The 13,093-nt window shown below is 39.8% G+C and overlaps 1 protein-coding gene across 1 annotated transcript; it reads left to right on the forward strand.

The window, feature by feature from the left end:
• Positions 1-9,269: 9,269 nt before the first annotated feature.
• LOC117357977 (ras association domain-containing protein 4-like) lies at positions 9,270-10,338 on the forward strand. The gene is given in 2 exon segments (XM_033939278.1): positions 9,270-9,425; positions 9,428-10,338. Coding segments are annotated over 2 exon segments (948 nt in total). The 5' UTR covers positions 9,270-9,316; the 3' UTR covers positions 10,267-10,338.
• The last annotated feature ends 2,755 nt before the right edge of the window (positions 10,339-13,093 follow it).

Below are 13,093 nucleotides of genomic sequence, written 5' to 3' on the forward strand. Positions count from 1 at the left end.
TGTGTGGCAGAGGCCAAAAAAGCAAACAGGATGCTAGGAATTATTATAAAAGGAATGGTTAACAAGACTAAGAATGTTATAATGCCCCTGTATCGCTCCATAATACAATTATTCTCATCAGTGCGACCTCATCTAGAGTATTGGGTTCAATTCTGGTCTCCTTATCTCAAGATTTAGTGGTGTTAGAAAGGGTTCAAAGAGCGACCAAGATGATAAAGGGGATGGAACTTATCTCATTTGAGGAAAGACTAAAATGGTTAGGCCTCTTCAGCTTTGAAAAGAGACAGCTGAGGGGAGATAAGATTGAAGATTTTGAACTCCATCAAAAATTACAAAGACTAGGGAACACTTGATGAAGTTACAGAGAAATACTTTTACAATGAATAGGAAGAATTTTTTTCACTTAGAGAATAGTTAAGCTCTGGAATGCATTTCCAGAGGTTGTGGTAAGAGCAATAGCATAACTGGTTTTAAGAAAGGTTTGGACAATTTCCAGGAGGAAAAGTCCATAGTCTGTTACTGAGAAAGACATGGGGGAAGCCACTGCTTGCCCTGGATCAATAGTATGGAATATTGCTACTCCTTGGGTTTTGGCAAGGTACCAATGACCTGGAATGGCCACCGTGAGAATGGGCTATTGGGCTTGATGGACCATTGGTCTGACCCAGTAAAGCTATTCTTATATTCTTATGTTAATTTTTCCTTCTTAGATACAACTTTGGTCATTGCAATATGGGCTGGCTGCAAAGGTTTCAATGAACAGGCAGGCAAACTGAGATAAAGAGTGTTTCAATAACCAAATAATGGCACCAACAATTCATGCAAACACAGTAAAATAATTTTCCTGTGAAAATACATCACTCTTGAAAGTGAGGGCAGAATCTAATATAATGCCTAAATTTTTGATTTCATGTGCAATTGGAATCACATCATTCATCATCACTAAACTCACTGGACAATCAATCTCAGTCTGACCATAAAGAAATGATACTTGAGTTTTTGCTACATTTAGAACCCCTTTTATAAAGCCATGGTAGATGCTGCTGGACATGCTCTTTGTTGATGATAAGGAAGAATACTTCGACAACCTTCTTAGCATTGCAATGGGATGTGAAACAAAACAAAAAAACAATACAAAAAGATTGCTGCTAAAAAATATTTGTTACCGACATGCATTACCTTACACTTATGTCACATTGCAGATATTCACAATCCTCATGCAATCTTCACTGCTTTGAATAACTTAGTATCGTCAGCAAATTTAATCACCTCACTCATCGTGCCAATTTCCAGATCATTTGTAAATATGTTGAAGAGCATGGGCCCAAGCACCGAACCCTGCGGCACTCCACTGGTGACACTTTTCCAGTTCGAGTATTGTCCATTTACTCCCACTCTCTGTTTCCTATCCGTCAGCTACTTTTTAATCTACGTGAGTATTTTACCCTCAATTTTTGAAGTAGTCATTCATGCGGAACCTTGTCGAACTCCTTCTGAAAATCCAGATATACAATGTTGACCAGGTCACCTTTGTCTATCTGCCTGTTTACTCCCTCGAAGAAGTGCAACAAGTTCGTCAAGCAAGATCTTCCTTTGCTGAAGCCATGCTGGCTGGTCCTCATCAGATTGTGTTCAATAATGCGTTCAAGGTGCTCAATAATGCGGTCTTTTATCAGCGCCACTATCACATTTCCTGGTTCTGAGGGCAGACTCACCAGTCTGTAGTTTCCTGGATCACCCCTCAAACCTTTCTTGAAGATCGGCGTAACATTCGCCACCTTCCAATCTTTTAGAATTCTTCCCGATTTGATCGACAGATTGGTTATTAGTTGAAGCAGTTCAGCTATAGCCCCTTTCAGTTCCTTGATTACCCTTGGATGGATGACATTCGGTCATGGGGATTTATAATTTTAAGCCTATCAATGTGCTTGCATACCTCTTCTAGACTGACCGTCAACCCTGTCATTTTCCCGTCTTCGTTTCCCGCGTATAGCATGTCGGCTTCCGATATGTTGTGTATATCCTCTTTGGTAAACAGAGACACAAAAAATGTGTTCAATTTGTCAGCGATGGCTTTGCCCTCCTTTAGCACTCCCTTTATTACATCATCCAACGGCCCCACCGCTTCCTTCGCGGGTTATTTCCCCTTAATATATTGAAAGAATGGCTTTAAGTATTTCGCCTCCTTGGCTATTTTTTCCTTGTAGTCTCTTTTGGCCCCTTTTACCGCCTTATGGCACCTGCTTAGATGCTATTTGTGCTTTTTCCAGTTTTCATCTGTTTACCACCTATTCCATTCCTTAAATGAAGTCTTCTTGTCTCTGATCGCTTCCTTCACCGCTGCAGTGAGCCATGCCGGTTCCTTGTTCTTTTTCCTCTTGGATCCCTTGTTGATACGCGGTATATATAGATTTTGTGCTTTGGTGACGGTGTCCTTAAAAAGGGGCCATGCTTGTTCTAGCATCTTTACAGTGCTTATCCTTTTCTTAATCTTCTTCCCCACCATGAGTCTCATCCCTTCGTAATTCCCTTTTCGGAAGTTCAGCGCCCTGCCCGTCATTCTAGATCGATGTTTCCCCCCTGTATCCAGGTCAAAGCGGATCATATTGTGATCCCTGATTCCCAGCATCCCCTCTACTTCTACACCTTGCGCCAATCCTTGTAGTCCATTTAGAATTAAGTCCAGAATTGTGTTTCCTCTCATATTTTCCTTGACAAGTTGTTCCAGGAAGCAATCGCCTACAGAATCCAGGAACTTGGTCTCCCTACCGCAGCCAGAGGTGCCTAGGTTCCAGTCTATCCCCAGATAATTGAAGTCACCCATGATAACTGCATAGCCTCCCTTGCAGTTGCATTTCTCCATCAATTTCTTCAGACTGCCCTGTGAGTCGGTAGCAAATCTGGATAGGTGGCTGGAGAATGGTGACCAAAGGGTGTTCCCTTCCCCATTCATTAACGTCATCTCATGTGTAAGGGGTTGAGTGCAAGGCATGTGGGGATTGCGGTCACACTGAAATGAGGGTAGCTGCACACTCAGGTCTTCAAAGGGGTTATAGGTGTGCAGTGTATGTGGTACTTATGTTGGGCCCTGAAGAACACCCTCATGCACTGGATCATTTGTGGCTCCTTCTGACACATGTGCCTATACCATCACCACAGAGATTCCAGGTCTCAGTGGACCCCAAAGCTCCTGAAAAACACAAGTTGGTGGAGACAGGGTTCTGGCGGTGGTCCTTCTTACCTTCACATTCATGATTCTTTGTTAAGACATGCTGTTCAATATTCCTCACATGACATGGGACAGATGGCAACAGGCTGATTGAAGGGGAGTGAGGGCTTGGCTCAGGTAGGGTGTGAGCTGAGGTAGGCTTGGGGATTGATGGTGGTCTTTGTGTGGAGCATGTGAACTTTGTTAAGAGGTGGGGATGGTCTTTGGGGTATAACAGGTGTGCTTTGGGATGGCTCACTGTACTTTACTTTTGCCAACATTCCCATATCTATGTAAGTATGGGCCAGGAAGGTGGGAAGGGAAGGGGGTGTAGATATGTGGAGCCCTTCATTTGAGTTTTGCATGAATAGTGGAAGGAAACCCATAATAATTTGTTATCACTTATTCTGTAGATTGCGATTTTAGCATTTTTTTTTCTTAATAATTTATATTCTGCATGTCCTACAATTCTTTTTTTTTTTTAATTCTTTATGTGTCCTACAATTCTATGCAGATTACAAATTATTCAGGTACTCAAGAATTATTCCTTAACTATCCCAGCAGGCTCCCACTCTATCTAGTGTACCTGGGGCAATGGGGATTAAGTGACTTGCCCAGGGTGACAATGAGCAATGCAGGATTTGAACTCACAACCTCAGGGTGCCAAGGCTATAGCTCTAAGCATTGCACCACCATAGCAGTCTGATGTATCAAAGCCATGTGCTTGCACATAATTGGTGATGTGCTCCTGGAGGGCATGGCTTGACACTCACCTCTGTAAGCTGCTCCTGATATTTCTCCATGCTCTCATGGAGACATTCGGTCTCTTTTACAAAGTCACGCTAGTGGCTGCTGTGCGGCAACAACTCTGAAGCCCTTTAAATCTCTATGGGCTTCGGGGCCGCTTGCAAGGCTATGTAAAAGAGGCTATTTGTGTATTTGAAAATGTGCCTTAGGCATAGGAGTACCAGAGCCTCCGTCTCCTCGAAGGAGACAGTGATATCTACATCTGGCCGTAATTAAGATTGTTAATCTGTATCACTATTAATCTGAACTAAATAAAAGCCATACTTTAAATCCTAAGCACCTCTCATATATATGGCAGACTACAATTCCCAAGAAGAAAAACATTTACAAAATAAAAATTCCTATAAATGTTATGAGAAATGAATTATTTATTTATTTTAAAATTTTCTATACCACTTAAAACCTAAGCGGTTTACAAAGGCGTGCTAGCCATTTTAGCACGTGCTAAACGCTAGTGCATCCTTTAGAGTCTATGGATACGTTAGTGTTTAGCACGCGCTAAAACGGCCAGCATCCCTTAGTAAAAGGACTCCAAAATGAATTGGTGAAAGGCAGTTAAAGATTATAAACACACTATCCCCCTCTTCTATTAAACTGTGCTAGCAGTCTATAGTGCGGTGAGCCGCACTGAATGGCCCGCTCTGCTCCTGACACTCATACAATTCCCAGGTTTTTTAGGAGTCGGATTGTGGTGTTTTTCACCCCTTGGAGAAGGGAGAGTGTTTTTGCTGGTAGGCCCACTAGTAGAGCATTGCAGTAATCTAGGCGGGATAATACAAACGCGTATACCATGTCTCCCCAAAAATAAGACCTACCTCCAAAATAAGACCTAGCATCATTTTCGGGGTAGGTCTTAATATAAGCCCTACCCCAAAAATAAGCCTTATTCCCAGGATTCACCGGCAACTCCTCAATCTGGGCCCCCCCCCCCTCTGCCACCATCACCTCCCAACCATCATGCAGCTGAACCCCTGCTGATCCTCTATCCTTCTCTCCCTGCCAACCGCGAGCGAGTCCTACCTTCAACCAAAGCAGCTTTGGGCCAGAAGCACTCTAAACAGGCTGCTTCGGCCTTGTCCTTCGGGGATTTCACTCTGCCACATTACTGATGGGAGGGAGGGAAGGATAGAAGCTGGGCAAACTTCTGCTGCACAGGGGGATGGGAGTGAGGGGAGGAAAGATGCTGCACATGTGGTGGAGGGAAAGGAAAGAGGAAGAATTGGGGTGAAGGAGAGGAAGGGAGAGATGATCATGTGCATACCCCGAAAATAAGATAGTGTAAACATTTTTATATAGTTAATAAATTAACTGATGTTTCTCATATTTGTAATGGGACAGGTGAACTGCACCCTTCAGCTATTCAAATAGCAGACTATTTTCAAATGAAGATAAATAATTTGTTTGAGACTCTGTAAGTTAGATATATCATTTTTAGATATTTCTTTAATGAAGGACCGTTGGCCAGCAGACAGGATTTGGAGTAGTTTTACTCAAGTATAGGTGATTTAGATAGAATATGTAGCCAAATCTCAATGTTTTCTTGATAATTGCCCTACTTTCTTAATGAAGTATGCTCTGCAGGAATTTAGATCCGTGGAGGGGCATAATCAAAAGAGACGTCTAAGTCCGTTTACGTCCATCTCGCAAGTCGTCCAAAGTTAAAAAGAGCCTAAGACACATTTTCGAAAGATACGTCCAACTTTTTTTTACTTTTGAAAATTGTCTAATTAAATGTCTTGCCGATCTGATCGTCCAAGCCACTAAATCATCCATCTTTATACTACATTTCCGTACAACTTTCCGTCCAAGTCCAAAACGCCTATAACAAGCCCTATTGGATGTGGGAGGGGTCTGCAAAGTAATGGACTGCACACCCAGACATGCCACCTAAATAGTGGGTTACCTTACAGGGCACTGCTGTGAACATCACAGAAAGGGTGCCTTGGCTTCTCCTCACTTATAGGTAACAGTGAACCCCCAAATCACCTCCAGAATCCCCTAGACCCACTTATCTACCACCCCAATAGCCCTTATGGCTTCAGGAGCCACTTATATTCCAGTAAAAAAGAGTTTGGGGGGTGTATAGGGCAGTGCACATGTTTAAGTATCAATGCAGTGATTACAGGGGCTTATGGGCATGAGTCCTCCTCTCTGTGGGTCCCTAACCCACCCCCAAGATGACTTAAGCTGCCTCTGGGCTGGACGACTAGGCTTTCCTATGCCAGGCGGCCAGGTGATGATGGTCTGGAGGCTGAAATTTAAAGTTGTGAATATAATTTTTAGGGGGGTTGGTGATCACTGGGGTAGTGTGTGGGGGGTCTCTGTTATGTGTTTGCAGTGCTTATTTGGTGACTTTTGGTGGGTTTTTGTGATTTAGATCATGTTTTACATGGTCTAAGTAACAGCGTCCAAGTTCTGTCGATCCTGGGCTGTATAACTTTCGTTTATACATGCTGTACGACTAAGTCTAAGCCAACCCACGTCCCGCCCAACTCCCGCTCTCGACACATCTCCCAAAACGCCCCGTTTAGCTTTGGATGTTGAGCGACACTATGAAGGCTAGGTCGTTTAGAAATATTTTCAGCGCTTGGAAGTTTTTGAGAAATGTTCGTCCAAGTGCCGACTTAGGCTGGTTTTTGGATGTTTTTCTCTTTCGATTATGAGCCCCTCAGTATTTTGTTACAATGGATAGAAAATGTATTTCAACCTGGGTTTTATCAAAAGAGTATGCAGATATTATTCTTACACCTGTAATGAAGAATGCTAAATTATCTAAGAATGTAGTTACAAATTACAGACCTGTAGCATATATCCCTTACATTGTAAAAGTTATGGAGAGTCTGGTAATGGAAAAGTTGGATTATTTGGATTGCTTTGATTATACTGCATTTGTCTCAATTTGGATTGCATCTTGCACATCATACAGAGACATTATTAATATTGATGTTAGAGGAGATAAAATCATATATGGACTAAGGAAAATAAGCTCTTATAATGCAACTAGGCCTTACAAATGCATTTGATTTGGTTGATTATAAAGTTCTTCTTAATGTTTTAAATAACATAGGAATGGCTGGAAATGTATTGACTTGGTTTCAAGGGTTTCTATAATTAAAATCCTATAAGGTCAATATGAAAGAAGTTTTGTCAGAAAAGTGTTTGCCACCATCAGGAATGCCACAGGGCTCTCCTTTATCTCCTATTTTATTCAATGTATTACTTTCATCACTAGGAAAAAAAAAATAAGAGTTGGCAGGTTATCATATATTTATTTATGCTGACGATATTACAGTCTTTTTTTTCCAATTGGATAATACATTACAAGATATTAATCTGAAAATTTCACAGTGTTTTCATTTGATTACAGATTGGATAAATGCTTCTTATCTGAAATTGAACAAAGATAAAACTAAATTCTAATTGATTGGTTCCAAAGACATACAAGGAGGAGATTTAACTCTTAAAGTAGATGGTATTCATTATAGGTTAGAATCATCTTTAAAATTGTTAGGAATTATTCTAGATAGCAAGCTGACTATTGAAAATCAGATTAATTATCTTGCTTAAAGTACTTTGTGGACTTTAAGAAAACTTAGAAGTATTAGGAAATGTTTGCAGCAAGATCAATTTAGATTGGTAGTGTAAGAACTAATATTAAGCAAATTAGATTACTGCAACACAGTTTATCTGGGAATTCATAAGTATCTGTTCGATTCATTTATAAATTAAGAAAATCAGATAAAATTACACCTTCTTATATTGCTTTACATTGGTTGCCAATCGAGGCTAGAATTATGTTTAAGTTATGCTGTTTGGTGTTTAAAACATTCTATGGATTGACCCCAAAATACAGTATATGAACAATTTAATTTGCAGACCATTAATTGGACAATATTATAATGTTCAGAATACTTTAACATTATAGTTCCTCATTTTAAAGGGAATTGTATCTAAAAGATTGCATACTATATCCTTTCCTTATCAGGGCACCTCTATATGGTCAATCTTGTCAATACAAATATGATCTATAGTAATTCTTACCATTTTTTTTTAAAAAAGCGCTTAAAACATTTTTGTTTCAGAAATTCAATCTTAGTAGTTAATAATGGGATAATGTCTTGTTGTTTATGTATATCCTAGTTTAATTAATCTAGTTCTTTGTATGCAAGCTGCCCTGAACTATTTGTTGGCAATAGAGGAATATAAATGATTTAACTGTAAATATAACTGTAAGCCCAAAGGTGTCATTGAATAGGAAGGTCTTTAGAGCAGATTTGAATCAGTCTAGGTTTGATTCTTAACATAAAAAAGGGACAGTGAATTCCATAGTTGTGGCTCATTCATATTAATTATCTTTGAATGGCTAGAATCAAAACAGATCTGTTGGAATGTGAGTGCTTGAAGTAAGTTACTTGAGGATGAATGGAGGGTTTGCAGTGGGGCATACAGTGTTATTAAATGAGATAGATAAGATGACTAAAATGAAATCTTTATTTTAAAAGTATGTAATAATAGTTTGCTAATAACATAGTGAGAAATAGGAACCCAATGTACATATTGGAGGAGATGTGTGATGTAGTCATATTTCCTTTAGTTCATCAAAGGTTAAATTAGCAGAGTTTTGAACAAACTGGAGAATGGCATCTCTCTTGTGCAGAAATACCATAAAGAAGATTTAATTTACTTTGATTTCAGCAAAGCCTTTGACACGGTTCCTCATAGGAGGCTCTTGAACAAACTTGATGTGCTGAAGTTAGGACCCAAAGTGGTGAATTGGATTAAAAATTGTATACAAATGTTATAATGCCTCTATATCGCTCCATGGTATGACTTTACCTGGTGTTCAATTTTGGTCTCCTTATCTCAAGAAAGATATAGCAGCACTAGAAAAGGTTTAAAGAAGAATGACTATGATGATAAAAGGGATGAAACTCCTCTCATATGAGGAAAGACTAAAAAGGTTAGGGCTCTTCAGCTTGGAAAAGTCAGCTGAGGTGAGATATGATTGAAGTCTACAAAATCCTGAGTGGAGTAGAATGGGTACAAGTGGATCGATTTTTTACACCATCAAAAATTACAAAGACTATGGGTACACTCTATGAAGTTACAGGAAAATATATTTTAAACCAATAGGAGGAAATATTTTTTTCACTCAGAAAATAGTTAAGCTGGTCAGTCTGTGGTGCCTGAAGAAACAACCAGGGTGCAGAAGGCGCTTGAAGAGAAAAGGAGGAGGATGAAGATGTAACAGCAGGGAGAGGAAGCTGTGTCATTCAACTGATATGAGCACCTGAAGAAAAAATGGAAGATAATGGGCTAAATCCTTATGTAAAGGTCAGCAGCAGTAAAAGCATTCTGAAGTCTGAGCTATTGTCTCTCTTAAAAACATATAACTGTTACCATGAGGGAAAAGTTTCCATCTCAGACCCAGAGAGGAAGAAGGCAAGCTAATAACTGAAGGTCTTCTGAACATCTCTTGGGGGCTCAGATGGCCTATCAGACTTCAGATGCAGGATGATAATGAAATAATTTGTCTTCCCTCCTCTGGACAGTGGAAGGCAGATAAATCTGAATTAAATAGATGTGAAAGCAAGGACAGAGTGAAGAAGTCTAATAATAATAATACAGTAAACTCTGCAATAAGTCTGAAATCAGACATAAACTCCTGTGAAGAGGAGATTCCTCAGCTAATGCGAACAAAAAGTGATGCTAGTTTCATGGTACAAAAGAGAACTAATGCTCGCAGTCCTGGTGAAGTACAGAAGATAAAACGTCACCGATTTTCAATTAATGGTCACTTCTATAATCACAAGACATCTGTCTTTACACCAGCTTACGGTTCTGTAACCGATGTTCATGTCAGCAGCACCATGACTACACCTCAAGTGCTCAGTCTGCTGCTTAACAAATTCAGAGTTGAGAACAGCCCACAGGAATTTGCACTTTATTTGGTTCATGAATATGGTGAAAGGTCAAAATTAAAAGATACAGAATTTCCTCTGATCTGCAGAATACTACATGGACCTTGTGAGAAGATAGCAAAATTATTTCTAATGGAGGCTGATCTGGGAGAAGAAGTGCCCTATGATGTTGCACAGTATATTAAGTTTGAAATGCTGGTGCTGGACAGTTTTGCTGAAAAGCTGAAGGAGGAAGAAGAGAGAGAAATTACCAAACTGATGTTGAGGTTCAGTGCTCTTCATTTAATGATACAGCAGCACTTGAAGAAACCTGTGGAAGATCACGTCTAACAGCAAATATCCCTAGTAACAAACCAGACATGTAGTAGAGAACCAATGACTTATTCAGATTACATGTCACTTTGAGCCAAAGCCAATGCTTTTTATTTGTAAAATCTATTGCACAAATTTCTACTTTTGTAAACTATGTTTTGTGACATTTTAGTTCTCCAGTTTTCATATTTATACATAGCAATGTAGAGAATAAATTTTTCCCTCTAATACAAAAAAAAAAATAAAAATAGTTAAGCTCTAGAACACATTGCCAGGGGTTGTGTTAAGAGTGGATAGCATAGCTGGTTTTAACAAGGGTCTGGACAATTCCCTGGAGGAAAGGTCCATAATCTATTATTGAGAAAGACATGGAGGAAGCCACTGCTTGCCCTGGATTGGTAGCATAGAATGTTGCTACTCTTTGGGTTTTGGCCAGGTACTAGTGACCTGGATTGGCCACCGTGAAAATGGGCTACTGGGCTTGATGGTCCTTTGATATGACTCAGTAAGGCTACTCTTATGTTCTTATGATAGAGAGAAGCCAGAGGTTGGTAGTTAATGGAATTTGCTCGGAGGAAAGAAAGGCGAGTAGTGGAGTCCCTCAAGGATTGGTACTGGGGCTCACCCTGTTCAATACATTTGTGAGCGACATTGCTGAAGGGTTAGAAGGAAATGATGATACCAAGATTTGTAACAGAGAAGACATCAAGGAAGGAATGTAAAACATGAAAAAGGATCTGCAAAAGTTAGAGAAATTGTCTAATATCTGGCAACTAAAATTCAATGCAAAGAAGTGCAGAGTAATGCATTTGGGGATTAGAAATCGGAAGCAGCTGTATTTGCTGGGAGGTCAGAGGCTGATATGCACAGATGAAGAGAGAGACCTTGGGGTGATAGTGTCCGAAGATCTAAAGGCAAAGAAACAGTGTGACAAAGTGGTGGCTGTTGCCAGAAGGATGCTAGGCTGTATAGCGGAAGCATAACCAGTAGTAGAAAGAAGGTGTTGGTGTCCCTATACAGGTCATTGGTGAGGCCCCACTTGGAGTATTGTGCTCAATTTTTGAGACTCTATCTGGCAAATGACATAAGAAGACTTGAAGTGGTCCAAAGAAAGACAACAGAAATGGTAGGAGGTTTGTACCAAAAGGTGTATGAGGAGAGACTTGAAGTCCTGAATATGTATATCCTAGAGGAAAGGAGAGCCAGGGGAGATATGATTCAGATGTTCAAATACTTGAAAGGTATTAATGTAGAACAAAATCTATTCCAGAGAAAGGAAAATGGTAAAACCAGAGGAACATAATTTGAGGTTAAGGGGTGGTAGACTCAAGAGTAATGTTAATAAATTCTTCTTTACGGAGAGGGTGGTTGATGCTTGGAATGCAGGGATAAGTCTGGGTTGGCCCACATCACACCCTAATCACTCCTTCAGAAATGCCCCTTTCAGCTCTAGGTACACAGCAGCACTAAAAAGTCCCTGGATATGTCTAAAAAGCCTTTTTGATTATCAACTTGGATGACCTGTCTTTTAGATCATCCAAGTGCCAACTTGGGTGGGTTTTTAGATATACAGTGCTCCCCCACGAATTTGCAGTTGGCAGTTCGCGGTCCCAGTCATTCGCAGTATTTTCTGAATGTGAATGACCGGGCAGGGGAGGTAGGAGAGGGCAGCTGGAGAGGCAGGAGAGGGCAGCCGGAGTGTTGGCAAGTGAAGGAAATCACTCGCTGTATGCTCTGATTGCCTCTTCCTGTACTAAAGCTGGGCCTTACCAAACAGGAGCTGTGTGTTATGATCTACTGTATTGAATGCTCTGAAAGATCCAAAGAAATGAGGACAGTAGTGGTGTCCTTATCCAGATCTTGCAACACATGATTAGTATGTCCCACAAGGGATGTGTCTTTGCTGTGGAATTTTAGAAACCCCATTTGATTGAGATGAAACATATTTTTTTCCCCAAAGAGTCCTCTAGTTGATTGAGAATGATCTCTTCTACTATTTTTGAAATGAATGGAAGTTAAGATATCAGATAGAAATTAGTTATCAAAGTAGGACCCTGTTTTGGATCTTTGTAGGCCAAAATACGTAAAAACTGTTTTCCAGGTTCAAGGGAAAGAGCCTGAGGTTAAAAAACTAGTAATCATTGCATGCATAAATCTTAAAAGTTGGGGTTCAAAGTGTTCGAATAATCTAGCAGGAATTGGATCATGAGTTGAACAATGAACAGTCCTGAGAGCCTGAGAGGTAGTATGAAGTGTAAGAAGTATGAAGTGTAGGAAGAGAGATTGCAGCCAAGTTCAGGATAAGTTAAATTGGGGGGTATTAGTATATGATGTTTTAGATTGCATTATATTAGAAGAATTTTATTTGCAAAATGGTTTGCCAAAGCATCAGCATCAATATGTGTATCGAGAAGTTGATGGTGTCATAGTGTTTTGGGGGGGTTTGTAAGAGGATAAAGAATGTGGTAGATCTTACCAGTATTTGTTGCCTGTGCTATTTGTGGTGAATAATAGTTTTTCTTAGCCGTGGTTAAGGTAGATTTATAAAGGTGAGTAGTATCTCAATAGAGGTGTAAACTTTGGATTGTCTAATGCCTATGGGGCTCATAATAATAATTTTTAAAAAGTCCAAATATCAGCCTAAGTCGGTACTTGTGGGTTGATCGTATGAGTCCTTTTATGTGTGTACAAGTTTTACTTGCATACACTCCTTTCTAATATTATTTCTTAATATTTGTCTGTTATAGTTATCATAGCTTTTACTATGTCTATTTAATCAGACATGTTGCATTTGGTATTTTAATTGGGAAAAACTTTTCTGCAAATAAACAGCTATGAAAATTAA

This window comes from Geotrypetes seraphini, chromosome 3, assembly GCF_902459505.1.
Source record: "Geotrypetes seraphini chromosome 3, aGeoSer1.1, whole genome shotgun sequence".
Lineage (NCBI taxonomy): Eukaryota > Metazoa > Chordata > Amphibia > Gymnophiona > Dermophiidae > Geotrypetes > Geotrypetes seraphini.